At 43.8% G+C, this 24,427-nt stretch overlaps 1 protein-coding gene across 1 annotated transcript in view; it reads right to left on the bottom strand.

The window, feature by feature from the left end:
- ambra1b (autophagy/beclin-1 regulator 1b) overlaps nt 1-22,137 on the bottom strand; it is a 54,500-nt gene extending 32,363 nt beyond the window's left edge. The window contains exons 1-14 of the mRNA XM_020455655.2: nt 21,834-22,137; nt 19,048-19,300; nt 18,592-18,650; nt 18,287-18,470; nt 17,754-17,926; nt 11,572-11,638; nt 9,766-11,438; nt 7,876-7,962; nt 6,306-6,491; nt 2,505-2,686; nt 2,060-2,170; nt 1,622-1,810; nt 1,058-1,212; nt 399-538 (exon numbers count right to left, since the gene is read on the bottom strand). Coding sequence (XP_020311244.1) covers nt 399-538; nt 1,058-1,212; nt 1,622-1,810; nt 2,060-2,170; nt 2,505-2,686; nt 6,306-6,491; nt 7,876-7,962; nt 9,766-11,438; nt 11,572-11,638; nt 17,754-17,926; nt 18,287-18,470; nt 18,592-18,650; nt 19,048-19,182 — 3,341 coding nt within the window. The 5' untranslated portion in view covers nt 19,183-19,300; nt 21,834-22,137. The remainder of the gene's footprint in view (nt 1-398; nt 539-1,057; nt 1,213-1,621; nt 1,811-2,059; nt 2,171-2,504; nt 2,687-6,305; nt 6,492-7,875; nt 7,963-9,765; nt 11,439-11,571; nt 11,639-17,753; nt 17,927-18,286; nt 18,471-18,591; nt 18,651-19,047; nt 19,301-21,833) is intronic.
- Between the last annotated feature and the right edge of the window lie 2,290 nt (nt 22,138-24,427).

Raw genomic sequence — 24,427 nt, 5'->3', positions numbered from 1 at the left:
GTCTACACCTGTTGTATTCACCATTTCACTGTAAAGTCTACACCTGTTGTATTCAACGCATGTGACCAATAACATTTGATTTTGATCTCCACTGAGGGATTCCTTCATGTAATCACAGACAATGACCTCATTACAGACCAATAATTGACCCGCTCCAATCCAGAGGCTTCCTGTTTACACTGGCTATTAGAATAATCGAATCAAGAGACCAATCAAATCCAATTCGCTGCCAGTGTTGGAGGTGGTGGTATGGAATACACTGAACTCATGATACCAGGAACACACCTTTGAACACAAAGTGTATATTGAGGACTACAAAAACAAACAAGTCACCAATGCACCACCCCGATATCAGGTATAAGACTTACAAAATGGTCAGACAGAGGAGCACTACTCACACAGGCCTGCAGATGACCAGGTCTCCTTTGTTGGTCCCGTAGGCCAGGCCCATCCCCGGGTCTGGAAGCCATCTGGCTGAATTGATGCTGACGTGCCGCCGCTGGTCCGGAGCCATGGGGTAGACCACGTTGAACACCATCTAGGGAACAATTGGAGAACCCAGACAAACAATCATAAACGTCCAACATCACTCCAGTGTCCCTGCACATTGTAAATATGGTATTGGAACGGACGCTTACTTATTGCGTTCATATTTCGTATGTTTTTACATTTTTATACCAGAATGACTTTATTGCATTGTTGGGTTTTGAGTTGGCAAGAAAGACATTTCCCTGTACTTGTGACATTAAAACTTGAAACTAAACAAATGCACAATAAAGTGAACCCTTCGGGTAAAAGCCATGTCAGCTAGTCGTGCTCCAAGTCCCTCTACAAACCTGGCTTGTGTTCATTAGACACCAAATAGACAAACGGGGAGGGATTACCTGGACTCATTTAATCATTTTCCAAAGGTTGCCATAATGACCACCACCCCGGTAGTATCAATCTGTGGTACTACCCTTCTCCCTCACTGTTGACCTTCACGGACATACGTTCACATGTAACCAGCGAGCTGGTCTTTTCCCTGCATTAGGGGGGGTCTTTCTGTCTGTCTCACCCTGATGGAGGTCTCTCCACCGTGGGGCTGTTGCAGCCGGAACACTTGCGCCACCATGTGGTCGGTGGAGGGATGCAGCAGGATCCTGCGGGAGGCCAAGCCCACCATCACGTAACAGCCCATGGGAGACAGGCTCACCGAGATGGCATTGGGACCTGTGGGAGGATGGAAGACAAATGTTAAGACTGACAAGGTTTGGCAAGACTCTCCTAGGATATTATTGTACGGTAGTTAAGGTTCAATATCTATAATATTCTGTTTAGTGCACCAATTTTACTAGATTCAATGTTTTAGATTCTCTAGTTCAGTTGTTTCCCAAACCTCTTCTCGACTACCTCCTACAGTTCGACTCATTTGATGTAGTCCATAACTAGCACAACCTTATTCAACGAATGAGATGATTAGGTTGACCAATTGAATCAAGTCTGCCATCACTGGATTACCTCAAATAAGTGGATTGGCCGGAGGCACTAAGAGAAGAGGTTTGGGAAACACCGCTATAGCTGTATCCTGGAGGTCAAGTCCCTGGCGGCAAGACGTCCTCTTCTACGTGACAAGACTTACCAAATCTTTTGGTGTAGAGCACCTCCCCTAGGTTGTGAGGTGCCAGGGAGTACACAGCCAGGATGCCCTCGTCAGGGAAGCCCCGCTGGCTGCTGGGTATGAACACGGCCAGGAGCTGCCCGTCCGCCGAGATGTCACAACTGGCATCGTTGTAGATCTTACAATTTGGCACCAGCACATTCACAGAGGCTGGAGGGGTGGCAACAGACATACACAAACAGTCAAACGCGCACAATGTCAATAATACAGTAGACCTCTAAAGTAAAAGCAATCAGAGCGGCAAACATAGCTATTCAAACAATAGGAGAGCAGGGACCGGTTTAGGAGGGTCTAAGGTTACAGAACTTTCAGACAGAAATGTATTGTGTAGATAAGATCGTCTGTCAGATAGAATAGGGAATTGTGTCGGCTTTGCAATGTTCTGAATGTTTTACATACCGTTGCTGACCTCAGGTAGATCGAACTTGGTGAAGTCCCACCACTGCAGCCGGTAGGTGGTGTTGGCTATGTTGCTGGCCACCGCCGACTGGCCGTCCCCGATTGAGGCACCTGAGAGAAATTTGGTCAGTGGATAGGCTATTGGATGTGAAAGAGGAGTAGTGTCTACCACTATTGCAGATAACACAATAAAATGGATAACATTGAGATGTATGAGAGCAATCAAGTAGTTAGGTGTTGCCCACTTGAACTGTACTGGCTTGGATATTCTATTTTACACCTTGGTTCCACCAACAAAAATGGATGAGTAAATCAGGCCAGCGAAATACAGCAGTAGCCTGAAAAGGGCATTGCAGCGCACTCCTTTTACAGTGATCACATCCATACAGGACAATTTAACCACACTAAGCAGAGTGTACTCTAGTGAGACAATCTTGGTTAGTACCTGCTAGGACCCTGTTGACAGAGGAGTGGGTGGCCAGGCCAGGCTGTCCCCTCTCGTGGAAGATTCCAGCATAGGGCAGGTACTCAGGCAAAAGAAACCGCCGAGGAACGAATCGCCCCAGTGAAGGCGCAGACATCCTGGCGTTGCGTGGTGTTCGGTGCCTCGTCCTGTCTCCGTTGTCACTGTTAAAACACACACACACACACAGCAGTTATTGGGAGAAAAAGAGGCTGTTGGGTGAAATGTGTGGTGAAGCTGAATGTTCAAAGTAGGATGACTGTACTCCAGGCCTGGGCAATTATTTTCCATGGAGGGCCACAGAATATATTTTTGCCATCACGGGCCAGAATCACATTACAGGATTATACATAATGTATATGACTGACAGATACATCTATCTGTGAATCATTATTAAACAATCAGCACCACGGAAAGAACTCTTGTTAACGGGTATGCACAAAAACACAAGCGAGAGAGAGCTCAACATTAAATTTAAACTTCTCAAATCGGTGTGAGGAGCAAAGTCTCTGATGGGCATTGACTAGAGCAGTGAAGTCAGGTATAGTTTCTGACGTCGCTATGCGCAGAATTGCTGAGAGGTGAGAGTCAGTAAGATGATCTGTGCCTTGACTTGAAAATGCCTGTTCACCTACATAGGTTGACCCAAACAGTACAAACATCTGAGCATGACTCCTAATCTTTGGAGAGTTTTGTTCATAGAGATGCACAGAACCTTGTCAGTGACTTTGGAGAACTATTCAAAACAGTTCCCCAATCACTGCATCAGACTGAAGATCAATAAGCTCAAGTTGCATGTCAGTGGGAGCGTTATCCACATTGAAGGTGAAAGGAGAGGAAACCAACAGCATGTCATTTTCCAAGCTTTTTAAATCCTCAAAACGGAGAGAAAACTCACCGTTCAAAGCACGCAGCAGCGAGGTATACTTCTCCCGCTGGTCATCTGATAGGGAACAGACTAGTAGTGTCGGAAGGTGGGTGAGGTTGTTGACTTCTACATGGCGGGTCAGGAGGGGTAATCTTCCCTTGAATGCTTCGACACGGCTGTACATCTGATGCAAAAAGGCCCTTCCCTTCCAGTTTGGAATTCAGATCATTCATGGGGGTCAATGATGTCCACGGTGAAGGCAAAAATCAGCCAACCATTTTTTATCTTGCAGTTGAGGGAAATCCACATATTTTCATTTCATTTACAAAAACTCTGACTTCAGGTTCCACACCCTTTTAAGCACCTTCCCCAACCTCAGCCATCTCACGTTTGTGTGGAAGGGGAAACCTGCTTGACAGACTGTCTTCAGACAGTGAGACAAACTGCCTGTGGTTTAAGGATTTTGCTCTTATGAAGTTTACCACTTTAGTGACTGTATCCACAAGGCTCATTTTCAGAACCCATTTAGAGTACCTCCTGGTGAATAATCCAATGCAGGAAAATCATTTTCTGATCTGGTTTCAGCTCAGCTACTTGACTGCACTAAAGCAAGCTCCTCTGTAATTTCAAAGTCTGGGATTATGTCTTGTAAAAATATCAACTGTGCCAACTGTGCCAAGGAGAAATAGGTGAAATCCTTTATCTTGTCTTTCAACTGTTGTTCCATATTCTCTGTGATGTTCTCAACACGCCGCAACACTGTTCGTCTTGACAGGGAAACATTTTCAAAGAGCTCTTTCTTGTCGAGGCAAAGTATTTCTGCAAAGTCAATTAAACATTCTTTAATGAAGCGGTGAGAGTTTAAATCACTACAAAGGCGAGTATTCATTGGGCTTTTAATTTGAAAAACAAATACAGAGTTCCTCTGTCCAGTGTCTGTGTTCTTTTGCCCATCTTAATCTTTTCTTTCTATTGGCCAGTCTGAGACATGGCTTTTTCTTTGCAACTCTGCCTAGAAGGCCAGCATCCCGTAGTCGCCTCTTCACTGTTGACATTGAGACAGGTGTTTTGCGGATACTACTTAATGAAGCTGCCAGTTGAGGACTTGTGAGGCGTCTGCTTCTCAAACTAGACACTAATGTACTTGTCCTCTTGCTCAGTTATGCACCAGGGCATCCCACTCTTTGTATTCTGGTTAGGGCCAGTATGCACTGTTCTGTGAAGGGAGTAGCACACAGCGCTGTACGAGATCTTCAGTTTCTTGGCAATTTCTCACATGGAATAGCCTTCATTTCTCAGAACAAGAATAGACTGATGAGTTTCAGAAGAAAGGTCTTTGTTTCTGGCCATTTTGAGCCTGTAATCGAACCCACAAATGCTGATGCTCCAGATACTCAACTAGTCTAAAGAAGGCCAGTTCTATTGCTTCTTTAAGCAAAGACAACAGTTTTCAGCTGTGCTAACATAATTGCAAAAGGGTTTTCTAATGATCAATTAGCATTTTAAAATGATAAACTTGGATTAGCTAACACAACGTGCCATTGGAACACAGGAGCGATGATTGTTGATATAATGGGCCTCTGAAAGCCTATGTAGATATTCCATTAAAAAAATATGAATTGTATAAATATTTTTTTTTTTTTTTTAAATCAGCCGCTTCCAGCTACAATAGTCATTTACAACATTAACAATGTCTACACTGTATTTCTGATCAATTTTAAAATAAAAAAAAATAAAAAAAATTTTCTTTCAAAAACAAAGACATTTCTAAGTGACCCCAAACTTTTGAACGGTAGTGTGTATATATAGTGTAAGTCCACATCACACACCATTGGTTGTGTAGATCCACAAAAAATGTTTTCTAAAAGGATGGCTTGGGACATCTCCTTATCCAATCCTCCACTTATCTCAACAGAAAACCTTGAGTTCTAAAAACAAAAATTGGACAACCTCCACGGGATGGGTGTCCCTAAACCGGGACGGTTGTTGCTAATGTGACAAAAATGACGTACACAACAGCCAACTTTCCGGGACATAGACCTGTCTTATATGGGCAAAAACCTTAAATTCTTGTTAATTTAACTGCTGTGTCCAACAGTAGCTATTATAGTGAAAAAAATAACATGCTATTGTTTGAGCGCACATTTTTTTTATACATTCACCTCTGAAGGTAAATAATGTACTTTGTGTAATCTTGCTCTGATTTGTCATCCTGAGGATCCCAGAGATAAAATGTAGCATAGTTTTGTTTGATAAAATACATTTTTATGTTCAAATGTAGGAACTTGGGTCTACAGTTTGACCGTACTGCTGTTTCTGGCTCCATACCCACCCCGCCCGGCCATCTAGATGTGTGAAAGTTAGTGTATAAGCTAATGATCCATCATGTATGACATCCCCTGGGAGCGTGTAAACTTTCATTTTTTATAACCATAGTATTTTTGTATGTTCTCTATAGTTATGTACTTGAAAATGTATCAATTGACCAATTCGGCACATTTCGGCAAACTCCTGGCAGACTTGATACAAAATAATCTAACAGTAATGTAATTCTTCACTGGATCAGTCTGAAACTTTGCACACGCTGCTGCCATCTGGTGGTCAACATCTAAATTAAATCTAGACTCCTATCTCAAAGTATGGCCTGTCTCTTGCATTTTTTTGTATTATCTTTTACCAGATCTAATGTGTTATATTCTCCTACATTAATTTCCCATTCCCACAAACTTGAAAGTGTTTCCTTTCAAAACGGTATCATGAACATGCATATCCTTGCTTCAGGTCCTGAGCTACAGGCAGTTAGATTTGGGGTTGTCATTTTAGGCGAAAATTGAAAAAAAGGGTAAGATCCTTAAGAGTTTTTTAAGAGTAACTAATATCCCATTAAGGGGCCAGGATGGTTTGCACCAACTCACTCTAGCTCTTCAAAGTCCACATCGCTGTTCTCCATTGCGGCCGAGGGGTTGCCGGCCGGGCTGTCCGAAGAGGAGGAGAGGGTCCTCAGGCGGTTCTGCTGGTAGCGCAGCGAACGCTGGCGGATACTGTCCCGCCTCGACAGGTACTGGATCATTCTCTGCGCGTAGTACGCAGCCGGGGACAACCTGCAGGAGAAACAACGGCAGAGAGAAGAGTTCAATGGGGGGTGGGGGGGGTTTACAGCTCTAGGGTTCATACTATACTGAACAAAACGCAACATGAAACAATTTCAAAGATTTTACTGACTTACAATTCATATATGGAAATCAGTCAATTGAAATAAAATAACTAGGTCCTAATCTATGGATTTCACATGACTTGGAATACAGATATGCATCTGTTGGACAGATACCAAAAAAAAAAAAAAGTAGGGACATGGATATGCAAACCAGTCAGTTTCTGGTGTGACCACCATTTGCCTCATGCACCTCGACATCTCCTTCGCATAGAGTTGATCAGGCTGTTGATTGTGGCCTGTGGAATGTTGTCCTGTGTGAAGTTGCTGGATATTGGTGGGAACTGGAACACGCTGGCGTACACGTCGATCCAGAGCATCCCAAATATGCTCAAAGAGTGACATGTCTGAGTATGCAGGCCATAGAAGAACGGACATTTTCAGCTTCCAGGAATTGTGGTGATAGCAGCGAATGAATGGCACGGCAATGGGCCTCAGGAGCTTGTCAAGGTATCTCTGTGCATTAAAATTGCCAGCGATTAAAAAAGTAATTGTGTTAGTTGTCCATAGCTTATGCCTGCCCATACCATATAACACTACCACGGAGCACTCTGTTTACAACGTTGACATCAGCAAACCGCTCACCCATACGACGCCATACACGTGAGTTGTGAGGCCGGTTGGACATCCTGCTTATTCTCTAAAACAACGTTGGAGGCGGCTTATGGTAGAGAAATTAACATTCAATTCTCTGGCAACAGCTCTGGTAGACATTCCTGCAGTCAGCATGCCAATTACACGCTCCCTCAACTTGCGACATTGTGGCATTGTGTGACAAAACTGCACATTTCCAGGTGGCCTTTTATTGTCCCTAGCACAAGGTGCACCTGTGTAATGATCATGCAGTTTAAATCAGATTCTTGATATGTCCCACCTGTCAAGTGGATGTATTATCTTAGCAAATGAGAAATGCTCACTAACAGGGATGTAAACAAGATTTAAGAGAAATAAGGTTTGTGTGTACGGAAGATTTCTGGGATCTTTTATTTCAGCTCATGAAATGAACACTACTTGTTCCGTTTATATATTTTTCAGTGTAGGTTGGCAAAGTTACATGAACTTTCTCAAAATTCCTGAGTTTAAGAAATCCTCTAACTTGTATGTTTTGTTAAACCAGTGAACTTTTGGGAAAATATCTGGGATTTTCAACCTTACTTTAAACTGTCACCTTTGTTTCGACAGAACCTCTAAGAAAACGGTGCACTTGGAGGGGTTTTATCCTGTCAAACACAGTACAAGTTCATTAGAGGTGAGATTGGTTTGGGGGCTGGTACCTGGCAGGGTCTGGGTAGATGGGGTGGTCTCTGGATCCTCCCATGTCGTAGCGGGAGAGAGAGAGGAGGGAGGACTCCAACAGCCTCCTGTGAACAAACACACCAAACAATGGATCAGCGTTTAATCTCCTCTACAAAAGGGAGTCCATTTGTTTTATACAACTATTTGGACAATATACAGTACCAGTCAAAAGTTAGGACATTCAAGGGTTTCTTTATTTTGTACTATTTTCTACATTGTAGAATAGTGAAGACATCCAAATAATAAAATAACACATACGGAATAATGAAGTAACCCAAAAAAAAGTGTTCAAAATATATTTTATGAGATTCTTCAAAGCAGCCACCCTTAGCCTTGACAGATTTGCACTCTTGGCATTCTCTCAACCAGCTTCTTGAGGAATGCTTTCCAACAGTCTTGAAGGAATTTCCACATATGCTGATCACTTGTTGGCTGCTTTTCCTTCACTTTGCGGTCCAACTCATCCCAAACCACCTCAATTGGGTTGCGGTCGGGTGATTGTGTAGGCCAGATCATCTGATACAGCACTACATCACTATCCTTCTTGGTCAAATAGCTCTTACACAGCCTGGAGGTGTGTTGGGTCATTTTCCTGTTGAAATACAAATGATAGTCCCATTAAACGCAAACCAGATGGGATGGCGTATCGCTGCAGAATGCTGTGGTAGCTTTGCAGGTTAAGTGTACTTTGAACTCTAAATAAATCAAAGACAGTGTCGCCAGCAAAGCACCCCCACACCATCACACCTCCTCCTCCATGCTTCACAGTGGGAACTACACATGTAGAGATCATGCGTTTACCTACTCTGCGTCTCACAAAGACACGGTGGTTGGAACCCAAAATCTCAAATGTGGACTCAACAGACCAAAGGACAGATTTCCACCTGTCTAATGTCCATTGCTCGTGTTTCTTGGCTCAAGCAAGTCTCTTCTTATTGGTGTCCTTTAGTAGTGGTTTCTTAGCAGCAATTCGACCGTGAAGGCCTGATTCACGCAGTCTCCTCAACAGTTGATGTTGAGATGGGTCTGTTTCTTGAACTTTGTTAAGCATTTATTTGGGCTGCAATTTCTGAGTTAACTCTAATGAACTTATCATCTGCAGCAGAGGTAACTCTGTGTCTTCCTTTCCTGTGGCGGTCCTCATGAGAGCCAGTTTCATCAGAGCGCTTGATGATTTTTGCGACTGCACTTGAAGGTGCTTTCAAAGTTCTTGAAATGTTCCGGATTGACTGACCTTCAAGTCTTAAAAGTATTTGAGCCGATCCTGCCATAATATGGACTTAGTATTTTATCAAATAGGGCCATCTTCTGTATACCACCCCTATCATGTCACAACACAACTAATTGGCTCAAATGCATTAATGAAAGAATTAACAAGGCACACCTGTTAATTTAAATGCATTCCAGGTGACTACCTCATGAAGCTGGCTGAGAGAATACCAAGAGTGTTCAAAGCTGTCAAGGCAAAGGATGGCTACTTTGAAGAATCTCAATTATAAACACTTTTTTGGTTACTACATGATTCCATGTGTTATTTAATCGTTTTTACTTATTATTCAACAATGTAGAAAACAGTAAAATAAAGAATAACCTTGGAATGAGTAGGAAATACTGAGAAAAGCAGACCAGTCGTTACTTGCTGTAATGTTCTTAAGTCAGAGAGGATTACTAGCTAAAGTGAGCAGAGTTGTGTTCAGTAGATAAAACTGAAGAAAACAGTTTGAAACAGCGAGGTACGATCCAAGCTCGTTCAATAAGAAACGTTTATTTTAAAACATATTGCTACAGTGTGCACTACGGAGTACGACCCTGGACTGAGCAAAAATCGCCCACTGTAGAGACTACCAAGGACTTTCTCATAACTCTACCTCCTCAGAGAGTCCTCGTCTGGGTTATCCACAGGCATTTCCTGGCTTAAGGCCTCTGGCGGTGCGTCGGCAACGGCGGAGCGGCTGGAGGCGGCCTGGCGGTAGACGCGCTCCCACTGGCCCGTCTCCTGGTTGTACACCAGGCCCACCGTCTGCTCACCGGGCTGGGCAGTGGACGACGCAATGGTGGGGAAGGGCATGGCCGCACCATGAGGGCCTGGGGAGGGCTGCCGCTCGCTGGGCTCCGGGGGCTGGGTTACCCTCCTCTCCCTCTCTGGTGGCTGGGGTTGGGGCTCCCGCCTCTGTGGTGACACATGGGTCTCTTCATAGGCAGGGCTGGTCGGCTGCTGCCAGGGAGAGCTGGAGCCCTCCTGGGTGGAGACAGCGGAGGTGGACGAGGCTGGGCTGGTGCGCTCCCAGCGTTGGGAGTCGTGGTTGAAGGTGAGCAAGTTGTGGCAGGCCCGGCAGCGGTTCAGTTGGCCCCGAGAGGAGTGAGCCGCATTGGAGGGAGGGGGGTTGTTCTCGGCTGGGGTTGGTGGGGGCGGCTGGGGCTGATAGTGGGAGGAGGAAGGCCTGGGTCTCTCCGGGTCCATGTTGTTGTTGAGCAGCTCCTGCGTCTGCTCCTGACCACCCTCCCCTCCCCCGACGCCCCCCAGCGGCGACTCCAGGTCCTGCATGCGGTCAAACTCCATGAAGTAGCGGCTCAGGTTGCACTGGAGCACGTTGCGGAACGAGGTCGGGTTGCTGCGCGTGCCGTCCCAGAAAGGGTGGTGCCCGCTGCTGGTGCCCGCCCCTCCACCACCTCGCTGATTGGCCACGGGGCCAGGGCCCGGTTCAGAGCTTGACTGCGTGGGGAAACCCCGTCCCTCTGTGGCGGAAGTGTAGACAGGGGACTGGGAGGAGCCGTCCTGCTGCCGGAGCACTGACAGCAGGCTGACGGAGGACGAGCTGGTTCGGGGGGGCAGCATCCCACCCCCGACACCACCCATACCACCTACCCCGCTCACCCCACCTTCACTCCCTCCAGTTCTGCTCTCTGAGCCTCTCATGTTCAGCAGGCTGCGTGTCCAATCGGGTCCGGGCAGTGGGCGGGAGAGGGGTGGGTGGCTGGTGGGTGGTGGCGGAGGCTGCTGGCTCAGGGGCGGGCTGACCACGTGGGTGGTAGGCACGGCACGGTGCAGGGAGCTGCCGGCACTATAGTAGACCGTTGTGAAGGCAGAGGGCCGCTGTTGGGCCCCACTGGGCTCTGAAGGCTGTCGGGGCTCCGTACGGGCTGAGGAAAAGGTGGAGGCATGGGGGGCCGGCTGAGGGTGCTCAGGGAGGACCACAGGCCTGGAGGAGGGCCCCTCGCCCAGAGAGGGGCTGCGGTTGGCTGTGCAGCGGCTGCATAGGCACACCATGCCCAGGTGCTGGGTGCAGCCTGGGAAGGGCAGTCCACGGTCCTGAGAGGCTGGGTACTGGCCCAAAGGCATGCTGGGGGGCTCGCCACTGCTCTCCCCGCCAGGGCGGGACGCATCCCCCCCAGCCTGCGCTCCCGAGGAGCGCGAGGAAAGGATGTGCAGGAAGTTGTGGAGGATGGGCGTGCGGCGTACAGGCTGGGAGGGCAGGAAGGAGCGCTGGCGGAAGTGGGGCATCTCTACGCTGTCCATGGGGACCTCTGAGTCATCATCATTCTACAGGACATAATATGTTAGATATGAGGATAGACATGTTGAATGTTTTAGCGTACAGTCATGTTTAAAAGGCTTTGAGAAGATTTCATTTCTAGACAGAAAACTGTATACGGTATAGTGCAAAAGAACTCACCTGCTGGTTGGAGGGGTTCACAGTAGCAGTCAGAAGATTGTGCCCCAAAGGATCAAATCTCACCAACCTAAAAGAGAAAACAGCAGAGCTTTCCATCAACTCAAATATATTCTAATCATAGCAATATCATATTATAATGACACAACATTTACGCTACTGTGAAATTGTTCCATGTGAAAAAGAAAAATTGTTTCAACAATATTTTTTCCTGAAATCCAAATTATAGGAGGAAGGGAGGACCATCCTACTCAGTGAAAGTATATACACATATATATTATTTTTTTACTTTTTTTTTTGGTCTAGCAGGAGGACAGCCATTTTTTCCATTCTCCTCTGGCTACATCGACTTCAATACAAAACCTAGGAGGCTCATGCTCCTCACCCCCTTCTATAGACCTACATGGTAATTATGACGACTTCCGGAGGACCTCAAACCAATCAAAGTTTAGCAGTATGACTATCATGTCCATCCAATCAAAGGATCAGTGAATTAAACTAGTACTAGGTGTGTGATTTTGAAGCTTAGTGAGTTGAGACAGTTTATAGTTGAGCGTTTTGGATTATTCCATTCAACTTTTGTGCATCTAGACCCGTCTTTTCAATGCGATCTTCTTATTCTGATAGCAGAAGTTGCATTTAAGTCAAGTGTAGACTAGGTTTTCCAATGCCTCTCAAAGAAGGGCACTTATTGGTAAATGGGTAAAAATAAATTGAATATCCCTTTGAGCATGGTGAAGTTATTAACTGCACTTTGGATGGTGTATTAATACACCCAGTCACTACAAAGATACAGGCGTCCTTCCTAACTCAGTTGCCGGAGAGGAAGGAAACATCTCAGGGATTTCACCATGAGGCCAATGGTTACATTAAAACAGTAACAGAGTTTAATGGCTGTGATAGAAGAAATCTGAGGATGATCAACAATATTGTAGTTACTCCACAAGAATAACCTAAATGACAGTGTGAAAAGGAGGAAGCTTGTACATGGTCTACTTTTTATCTGCTCAACAAGACCTAGACTATCTGAATCAGATATGCTGAATTAGGCTTGAACTGAAAACCTACAGGACAGTAGATCTCCAGGAAGAGGGTTGGGCAGCCCTGTTGTACAGAATGCATCCTGTTTGCAATAAGCTACTAAAGTAAAACTGCCCAAAAAATAAAATAAACATGTCTTGAATACAAAGCGTTATGTTAATATTTTCAAGCACAGTCATGGCTGCATCAGGTTATGGTAATGCTTGTTATGGTAATGCCTGTCATTAGCAAGGACTAGGGATCATTTTTGTATTATTATTTATACAAAAAGAAACAGAACAGTGCTAAGCACAGGCAATATACTAGAGGAAGACCTGGTTCAGTCAGACTACCAACAGCCTACTTTCAGTGTGGCCTAGTTACATTTTGAACTTAAATTGGGTTGAAAATCTATGGCAAGACTTGCAATGAGCAACAACTTAACAGACAAATGTGCAAATATTGTATAATCCGGGTGTGCAAAGCTCTTATACACTTACCAAGAAAAACCTCACAGCTGTAATATCCGCCAAAGGTGATTCTAAAAATGTATCGACTAAGGGGTGAGAATACCTATGTAAAATTTGATCTGTATTTCATTTTTCAAATAAATGTGTACACATTTTTAAAAACCATATTTTCACTGTCATTATGGGGTATTGTGTGCATATGGGTAAAAAAAGAAAATAATTGAATTCAGGCTGTAACAAAATGTGGAATAAGTCAAGGGGTATGAATACTATCTGAAGGCACTTTATATACATTGCATTCAGAAAGTATTCCGACATTACGTTACAGCCTTATTCTAAAACGTAAAAAAAAAAAAATCCCTGTCAGTCTACACACAATAACAAAGGCAAAAATATATATATTTACGTGAGTATTCAGACCTTTCACTCAGTACATTGTTGAAGCACCTTTGACAGCGATTACAGCCTGGAGTTTTTTTTTTTTATAGGTATAACGCTACAAGCTTGGCACACCAGTATTTGGAGAGTTTCTCCTATTCTTCTCTGCAGATCCTCTCAAGCTCAGTCAGATTGGATGGGAAGCGTTGCTGCACAGCTATTTTCAGGTCTCTAGAGATGTTAGATCGGGTTCAAGTCCAGGCTCTGGCTGGGCCACTCAAGGACATTGAGACTTGTCCCGAAGCCACTCCTGCATTGTCTTGGCTGCGTGCTTAGGGTCGTTGTCCTGTTGGAAGGTCACAGTCTGAGATCCTGAGCGCTCTGGAGGTTTTTATCAAGTATCTCTGTACTTTGCCCCGTTCATCTTTCCCTCGATCCTGACTAGTCTGCAGGCCCTGCCGCTGACAAATCCCCACATCATGATGCTGCCACCACGCTTCACCATAGGGATGGTGCAAGGTTTCATCCAGACGTGACGCTTGGCATTCAGGCCAAATAGTTCAATCTTGGTTTCATCAGACCAGAGAATCTTGTTTCTCATGGTCTGATTGTCCTTTAGGTGCCTTTTGGCAAACTCCAGGCAGGCTGTCATGTGCCTTTTACTGAGGACTGGCTTCTGTCTGGCCATCCTACCACAAAGGCCTGATTGGTGGAGTGCTGTAGAGATGGTTGTCCTTCTGGAAGGTTCTCCCATCTCCACAGAGGAATTCTGGAGCTCTGTTGGAGCGACCATCAAGATCTTGCCCAGTTTGGCCAGCTCTAAGAAGAGTCTTGGTGGTTCCAAACTTGTTCCATTGAAGAATGATGGAGGGCACTATGTTCTTGGGGACCTTTAATGCTGGGGACCTTCAATGTTCCTCGACACAATCCTGCTTCGGTGCTCTACGGACAATTCCTACGGACAATTCCAACTCATGGCTTGGTTTTTGCGCTGACATGCACTGTCAACCATGGGACCTTATATAAACAGATGTGTACCGTTCCAAATCACGTCCAATCAATTGAATTTACCATAGGTGTACTCCAATCAAGTTGTAGAAACATCAAGGATGATCAATGGAAACAGGATGCACCAGAATATAATTGAGTCTAGTAGCAAAGGGTCTGAATGCTTGTGTAATTAAAGACATGCTGTTGTTTTAAAAGAATATACATTTGCAAACATGTCTAAAAAAATGCTTTCACCTTGTCATTATAGGGAATCGTGTGTAGATTGATCAATTTTAGATTAAGGCTGTAACGCAACAAAATATGGGTCTGAATACTTTCCGAATGCTCTGTATGTATATACAGTTGAAGTCGGAAGTTTACTTAAACTTAGGTTGGAGTCATGAAAACTCGTTTTTCAACCACTCCACAAAATTCTTGTTAACAAACTATAAATTTGGGCAAGTCGGTTCGGACATCTACTTTGTGCATGACACCAGTAATTGTTCCAACAATTGTTTACAGACAGATTATTTCACTGTATCACAATTGCAGTGGGTCAGAAGTGTACATACACTAGGTTGACTGTGCCTTTAAACAGCTTGGGAAATTCACAAAAATGATGTCATGGCTTTAGAAGCTTCTGATAGGCTAACTGACATCATTTGAGTCAATTGGAGGTGTACCTGTTGATGTATTTCAAGGCCTACCTTCAAACTCAGTGCCTCTTTGCTTGACATCATGGGAAAATCTAAAGAAATCAGAAAAATACCTCCAGAAGTGTGATTCATCCTTGGGAGCAATTTCCAAATGCCTGAAGGTACCACGTTCATCTGTACAAACAGTAGTACGCAAGTATAAACACCATGGGACCACGCAGCTGCCATACCGCTAAGGAAAGAGACGAGTTCTGTCTCCTAGAGATGAACATACTTTGGTGCGAAAAGTGCAAATCAATCCCAGAACAACATCAAAGGACCCTGTGAAGATGCTGGAGGAAACAGGTACAAAATAATCTATATCCACAGTAAAGCGAGTCCTATATCGACATAACCTGAAAGGCCGCTCAGCAAGGAAGAAGCCACTGCTCCAAAACCACCATAAAAAAAACTGACTACGGTTTGCAACTGCACATGGGGACAAAGATCGTACTTTTTTGATCTGATGAAACAAAAATAGAACTGTTTGGCCATAATGACCATCGTTATGCTTGCAAGCCGAAGAACACCATCCCAACCATGAAGCACAGGGGTGGCAGCATCATGTTTTGGGGGTGCTTTGCTGCAGGAGGGACTGGTGCACTTCACAAAATAGATGACATCATGAGGCAGGAAAATGATGTGGATATATAGAAGCAACATCTCAAGACATCAGTCAGGAAGTTAAAGCTTGTTCGCAAATGGGTCTTCCAAATGGACAATGACCCCAAGCATACTTCCAAAGTTGTGGCAAAATGGCTTATTAAGGACAACAAAGTTAAGGTATTGGAGTGGCCATCACAAAGCCCTGGTCTCAATCCTATAGAAATTGTGTTGGCAGAACTGAAAAAGCATGTGCGAGCAAAGAGGCCTTCAAACCTGACTCAGTTTGGCTCAAGTTAAACAATTTAAAGGCAACGCTACCAAATACTAATTGAGTCTATGTAAACTTTTGACCCACTGGGAATGTGATGAAAGAAATAAAAGCTAAAATAAATTATTCTGACATTTCACATTCCTAAGACAGGGAATTTTTACTAGGATTAAAATGTCAGGAATTGTGAAATACTGAGTTTAAATGTATTTGGCTAAGGTGTATGTAAACTTCCGACTTCAACTGTATCAGTGTTTCCGTTAGGAAAATGTGGCGCCAAACATTTGACCTGCAGCATGTTAATTTACTGGACCCATATGCATTGGGTGAGTAACCCGATTAGGGCGTCCACCCACGGTACTCAGAATGACAGCAAACATATGGTAATTCATCTTAACAGCACATGCAACATCTTACCGAATTCTGATGCGCAGTTTTAAGATGCTACAATAACTTTCCACTGTTTACTTTCTCAGCCAGCAAGAGATTAATAAACAGCAAAACCACTACCCTATGTCAATCTGGTATCCCCAATAGTAGAAATGTTTACCTATTCTATTAGTCAGCTTGTGGAATGATAGAACCCAAATTCATACAACCAGTATACGAAACAAGTAAATAAAAAGCAATGAGGCTGATGCAGCAGATCAGAAGGTTTAGCTTAAAAATTTTGATAAACTATCTTCTTCACATTATATGCACAGCAATGCGCATACGGCAGTAAGCTAAGCACGAATGTTTGTTCCATTATGCAATTTGCTGGAAAACGCTGTTGTCAAAAGCGCACTGCACATGCAAGAGGTTTCATGTGACATATAAAATGTCAATATTTTCATCTATGGAAGATCCGAAGATGCAACAATTAGCATGGGTTGCTAATATGACTAGGATTGTGCCTTTGGCTACTTGACAATTAAAGGAAGTTGAAATCCAATAGAACATGGAACAAACATGAGAGAAATAGGCTACTTGTTTCAATGACATATGGAAGTCTTTATAAAAAATAATTGCTTCAAAGTTTATAGAAATGGATTTTGGCTATAGGCTACTTTGAAGCAAGGTAAGACATGCCTCACAAAAAGAAGTAAAACATTCCGGTTCCACACAATTAAGTATATATTTTCAAAATGCGTACTGCCTCCAGTTCACATTGCAAAGTGTGACGCGCTGAAGCCTAACATTGCCTAATGCCTATGCACTTGAATGGCAAGCACACTTCAATTACCAGTTGAGAAATAAAAATAGTAGCTCTTTAAATTGTGGCCATCAACTGTTTTTAACATGTGATTGCATTTAGAGTGGTGCGCAATGACTGGGCATATAAAAGCATGTTTCACTCCAGCAGCAACAGGAGCAGTAGCTCTCTCGCTGTCTGACAGATTTTCACTCAAACTAGGCTCTTTATCTGTATGCTGTATTCCTGTGATAAATAAGAATCCTAAACGACCAAACGAAAACACACAAGCACCAATTAAATTATGCAAATGAACCTATAGAACAGAAAAGCATGACCGATCAAATGCATTTACATCGACTAACTGATATTTCTATCAATTAATAGGCTAAAAAGCATTATATTGCAATGGGCTTTTGTTATTCACCAGGACAATTGGCCGGCGCCAATTTTATTTATTGGCTTTTTATTCGTTTTTAAAATCACCCAAAAGCCAGCTATTACGGGCTAACTGAAACCCAGAGAGAGAGAGCAAAAGTATGTAGTATATATCCAGCCCTACATCAATCTCGATGGTCTCTCACCTGACTCTTTCAGTCTCGCTGCCGGTTTTGACCACGGCAAAGGGCTCGGGCCGGCTCCAGTCCCAGAAGTGGAGCTCGTTATTGGTGGCGATAAGGAGGAGCTGGGCAGTGGGGTGGAAGGCTAGCGAGGCAATGGCCACATTGCTTTCCGTGAACCAGCTCTCACTGCCACCCTGCAGAAACAAACACAAGGGGATTTAATACAGAAAGAAACAAGTAGGATACGGAAACAGTGGATACAAACGCTTGCATGATCTTTATGGAATGCGGATTCCTGTCAAATGGGTTTATCAATTAGACTACCAATAGCAACACAAAGATAGAAAAGTTTCCTTATGATGCCTGGAGTTGGACAGTGCCCTGGGGGACACCTCAACATTTACTTCTGGCGAAGACTGTGCTGTGTATACAAGTCTTACAATCTAACATAGTAAAAGAATATACCTATGCAACTTGGCAAGCGGAGACCTGAAACTTGGGTCCTATTTATTTTAATAGGGGTCTGTCTGTGTTTAAGAGAAGGCACCACTTACATGCAGGTCCCAGATGCGGACCTCTCCGTCAAGGCACCCGGAGGCCACCAGACCTGGGATGGTAGGGTGAAAGGTCACGCACCAGGGCGTGCGGCGGTGGCCTACCAGCGAATGTAAGCACTTTCCAGTCTTCACCTCTGTGATGTAGATGTTGTGATTGACATGAGTGGAAGCCATGAGGGTCCTATCAAATTGGAGATAAGGGGGGTAGAGTAAATGTTACAGCTGCTATGCCGCTTAAGGAAGCCCAGCCTCAAATGCTCTCATGAATCCACTTGTGCGGCCGGGTCAGTTGAGTTCCTTACCGGTCTGGGCTGAAGGCCAACAGGAACGTCGAGCGAGGGCTGTCTGGCAGCTCCACTTTCTGTGTAAGGGCAACAAACATTGCTTAACGCCTTACATGGAGGTAGCACACGCATTATTAAATGCACTAATCATAGTATAATTACATATATTCAAAAATACATTTGTTTTTACTTAAGACTTGAGTGAAATTGTGATCCATCAACTGCATATTATTAGGGATTTTAAAGAACAACTCCCAAAATAGACTATAGATGATAAAGATAAGCACAGGGCATTGTTTCCATGGTGACGAGTTAAAGGCAATGGTATATTGTCCCAGATCAAAATGCCTACTGCAGCAGGTGGGCAGTGAAAGTAGTGAGAGATTGATAGCCTACTACTACTCCATATCTGTTGAAACCAAAGCAGTTTAGACTAATCCTTTGACTGGGATAATGTGCTTCTTTGGCTTTTACCTGACTCTGCCATTTCATCCAGCGGACCTTCTCCTCCACCAGCTGCTGCAGCAGGCGCTTGGAGCCAAAGGCCTGTGAGCCGCGCTCCCGGCTGGACAGGATCCGCACAGAGTTCCTCTGATGACGAGAGGCCATGGTGGTTCTCCTCCCGTACGGGGCTGGGGCCACACCACCACTCTGCCACAGGCCTCTCTGGCTGGTCTAGGGACAGTCACTTCTGCTGCCGCCACTCGCTCGCCATGCAGAGTCTAGGCTGGGAAGGAGAAAGAGACAATGGGAAGAGAGGGCCAAGAACAGAAGATAGTAGTTTAGTTTTGGTTGGCATAGGTTTTGCACATGGAAGTAGTTGATGATTGAAAAATGAGTTTGACAGACTACATTGAAGATCATGAGGGTGTGCTGTGTTGGCCTAGACATTATATAATCTGACAGCTAGAAGCAGCACTACCAGTGAGTGCTATAGAACTATACTGAACAAAAATATAAAATGCAGGACCTGCACAGCCAGCTTCTTCACCTGCGGGATTGTCTGAAACCTGCCACCTGGACAACTGATGAAACTGAGGAGTATTTTTGTTTGTAATAAAGCCCATTTATGGGGAAAAACTGATTCTGATTGGCTGGGCCTGGCTCCCCCGTGGCTGCACCCTTGCCTAATCGTGGAATCCATATATTAGGGCCTAATGAATACATTGAAATTGACCGATTTCCTTAAATTAACTCAAACTCAGTAAAATCTTTGAAGTTGTTGCATGTTGTGTTTATATTTTTGTTAAGTACATTTAGGGGGATCGGTACTAAAATATCCTGTGTCCTTAAATAAGAACATCCAAGCTTGCAGCTCTCTGGCTGGCCTACATGTGCAGCCAAAGTCAAGATCTCACATCTGGAAGGCTGCCAAAAATGTTGCACTCTTAAAATGTAGTCATATTTTGGTCACAAATTGGCAAAACACCACAGGCAATGCAAAACAGCACTGCTTTGCACCCTCTTAACAAGCCTTGTTTAACTTGGGCTTGGATAACCAAAGGCATTTTAAACGAGGGGAAAATTTCTCCAACACTGGAGCGGGCGATTTTCCAGTAAACAAAGATGACCAACAAGAGTCATATTAGGAACACACAATACTTGGCAGGCAGGTGCCACATTATTTTGAACCATGACGGGTGGGCCTAATTGCAATTCTAAGTAAGACAGACGTCCAAACCGGATCATCACTGCGGTATGCAATTTTCATCAAGTTGCTTTCCAGAACGCCAATGAGTGGTGTTTCATAAGCTATCCCTGTGGCTTGACTTAGCTCTACATTACAATCTAAGAAGAATCTGAGTGTAAGTCTATGATGCAGAGTCACAAAGAGACTCTGAAAAGCCTGTATGTTGTCAAAACAAGTACCCGAATACACAACACCACAAGCACATTATTACACAACTATGTTATTGCAACTCCAATGCTGTTATTCTAAGAATGCCAAGTGATAACAACCATGTCATATGCAGAGAAATATTTGTTGAATTAGCTGTGTAGTGGACAAAAACGTGCACCCCTTGGGGTCCCCAAGAACAAGTTTGGGAAACGTTGATTAGGTTAACACTGAGTGCACAAAACATTAGGAACACCTGCTCTTTCCATGACAGACTGACCAGGTGACCGCCATGATCCCTTATTGATGTCACCTGTTAAATCCACCTCAATCAGTGTAGATGAAGGAGAGGAGACGGGTTAAAGGATTGTGTATCATTCAGAGGGTGAATAGACAAGACTAAATATTTTAATGCCTTTGAACGGGGTATGGTAGTGTCTGCCAGGCGCACCAATGTGTGTGTCAAGAACTGCTGGATTTTTCAGGCTCAACAGTTTCCCGTGTGTATCAAGAATGGTCCACCACCCAAAGGACATCCAGCCAACTTGACAACTGTGGGAAGCATTGGAGTCAACATTCCTGTGGAAAGCTTTCGACACATTGGGGCATGGACTCTACAACGAATTGCGTCTGTTCTGAGGGCAAAGGTGTTCCTCATGTTTTGTACACTCAGTGTATGTCCATATTCATAGACTGCTGAAATTAATAAGTCATACTAGGTGGCTGACAAACAGCTTGAGTTTACCATGCAATGTTACCTAGCTACGATAACTTCAAATACGAAATAGGATTTTGGCAAACTGATTAATATAGCTAGTTAGCTAAAACCACTGCCTTAACAAGTAAATAACGTTAGCTTGATAGCTAACTCAAGAAAATGCGTCTGAAACAGCTACGACTAATCAGCTAGCTAGTTAACATTAGGGAATTGGCAAGCTAGTTAACCAGCTAACGTTAGCCAAATAAACATGTAGACAACATTAGCTACTAACGTTACTAGCAAATGTGAGCTATCTAGAAAACTAAGTAGCTAACGTTAACATTCGGTAGGCAAACCACCAAGAACCAACCAGAAACCCAGCTAATGGTACCGGCAAATGTTTTTTCATAGCTATAGTAACGTTGGCTAATTTGTCAGTGTAGCTACCCAACGAACCCCAATAGCTTGCTAGGTTATCCCGCTAAACTTGGTAACTAGCCAATAGAAAAAAACTTGCTATTAAGTTGGTTAATGTTAGTTATTTGGAAAATAGCTAATCCTTGCTGCCAGTCCCGGATACTGTATTAGCATAACTAGCGCGCTAACTAGCTACTGTATAGAACAAAGCCGACGATACAACGTTAGATATGAGACATAACAAAAAACAAACTGCTTATATTCTGCAGAATCAGCTAACGACTGAGTCAAGAGGCCATTGCCTACCTTTCTTTCTTGTATTCTTGTTGAAATGTGTCATCATAGGCGTAGCTAACTGTTAGCGTAGCAAGCAAAAATGTACGGCAAGTACGAGCTTGCTACACTTGTCTTAGCCTTGACACATTAATGAATTGACCAATATCAATCTATGATAATTGCGATTAAACACATTCATATCCTCTGATAAATCTATTTCATCATATTATCGTGGCATAGAGCAAATTCATTGTGCTAGCTATCCGTCTACTGCGTAGCTAGCTTCCCAGAGATGTGTGTCGTGAACAACATTTTAGCGTGAGCAACAATAGTGGAATCGGTGGTTCGCCTTCAATATAAAAGTCCCCCATTGAAACTGATAAAAAGAATAGAGGAATCACGCCACAGTTGTACTAGATTAATCAGAGTTTTCCAGCCCTGCTCATGGGGAGCTACCATCCAGTAGGGTTTCACCCCATCACTAACTAACCTGATTCAACTCATCAACCAGCTAACTACAACAATCGGGTGCTATAGATTAGGGTTGGAGCAAAAACCTACAGGACAATAGCTCTCCAGCAACAGGGTTAGAGAGCCCTAGACAAAATAATGATCTGTTGAATATAAACTATAATGGTCAAAAATATAAACGCAACATGAAACAATTTCAATGATTTTACTGAGTTACAGTTCATATAAGGAAATCAGTCAATTGAAATACATTTATTAGGCCTTAATCTATGGATTTCACATGACTGGGCATAGGCCCATCCAATTGGGTGCCAGGCCCACCCACTGGAGAGCCAGGCCCAGCCAATCAGAATGAGTTTTTCCCCATAAAAGGGCTTTATTACAGACAGAGTTGTCCAGGTGGCTGGTTTCAGATGATCCCGCAGGTGAAGAAGCTGGATGTGAAGATCCTGGGCTGGTGTGGTTACACAGTTGTGAGGCTGGTTGGGCATACTGCCAAATTCTCAAAAATGAGGTTGGAGATGTTCTCTTATGGTAGAGAAATGAGCATTCAATTCTCTGGCAACAGCTCTGGTGGACATTCCTGCAGTCAGAATGCCAATTGCACACTCCCTCAAACTTGAGACATCTGTGGCATTGTGTTGTGTGACAAAACTTCACATTTGAGTGGTGGTTTATTGTCCCCAGCACAAGGTGTACCTGTGTAATGATCACACTGTTTAATCAGCTTCTTAATATGCCACACTTGTCAGGTGGATGGATGATCTTGGCAAAGGAGAAATGCTCACTAAAAGGGAAGTAGACACATCTGTGGACATCATTTCACAGAAATAAGCTTTTTGTGCATATGGGACATTTCTGGGATCTTTTATTTAATCTCATGAAACATGGGACCAACACTTTACATGTTGCATTTATATATATTTTTCAGTATAGAGAAGCATCTGTTGAAATCGCACAATGGATGTATTAGACTTCAGAATTGCTTTGGTGGCATAGGCTACTCAGGCCTGGTGCTCTGGTCAGCTGATTGTTCACCCCCACCCGCCCACAATTGCTAATAACCCACCCGTAACTGCCAGACTAGGCCCATATGTGATAAAGTGACAATCTGAGGCCCACACCCGAACCTAACCCCGCAAATATAGAAATGCGGTGTAGGCCACAGTCAGAGACAGTGGAATACTTTTTTGACAGGGGGTGCAGGATTCTTCTGCTGCTGCCTGATTTAGATATGTTTCTGCTTTATAATTTCCAACATTTTGGTATTTTTGGCTATTTTGGTATTTTTGGCTATTTGTTAGTCAACTTGCCCTAGAACAGTGTTTCCCACACTTTTTATAGTCCCGTACCCCTTCAAACATTCAACCTCCAGCTGCGTACCCTCTCTAGCACCAGGGTCAGCGCACTCTCAAATGTTGTTTTTTGCCATCATTGTAAGCCTGCCACACACACTATACAATACATTTATTAATCACAAGAATGAGTGTGAGTTTTTGTCACTACCTGGCTCGTGGGAAGTGACAAAGAGCTCTTATAGGACCAGGACACAAATAATAATAATCAATAGTTTTGCTCTTTATTTAACCACCGTACATATAGAACCTTTTTGTTCATTGAAAATTGTTAATAACTCACCACAGGTTAATGAGAAGGGTGTGCTTGAAAGGATGCATATAACTCTGCAGTGTTGAGTTGTATTGGAGTGTCTCAGTCTTAAATCATTTTCTACACACAGTCTGTGCCTGTATTTAGTTTTCTTGCTAGTGAGGGCCGAGAATTCACTCTCACATAGGTATGTGGTTGCAAAGGGCATCAGTGTCTTATCGTGATTTGCCGAGGCCGGATACTCTGAATGCAGCCCAATCCAGAAATCTGCCAGTGGCTTCTGATTAAATTAAATTTTCACAGAACTGCTTGTTGCAATTTCATTGGGGCTCTGTTGTTCAGATATCGGTAAGTGGACTGGAGGCAGGGCATGAAAGGGATAACGAATCCAGTTGTTTGTGTCATCCGTTTCAGGAAAGTACCTGTGTAATTGCGCACCCAACTCACTCATGTGCTTCGCTATATCACATTTGACATTGTCCGTAAGCTTGAGTTCATTTGCACACAAAAAATCATACAATGATGGAAAGACCTGTGTGATGTCC

Source organism: Oncorhynchus kisutch, linkage group LG22 (genome assembly GCF_002021735.2).
Source record: "Oncorhynchus kisutch isolate 150728-3 linkage group LG22, Okis_V2, whole genome shotgun sequence".
Lineage (NCBI taxonomy): Eukaryota > Metazoa > Chordata > Actinopteri > Salmoniformes > Salmonidae > Oncorhynchus > Oncorhynchus kisutch.
This window is presented reverse-complemented; position numbering and strand designations above follow the sequence as displayed.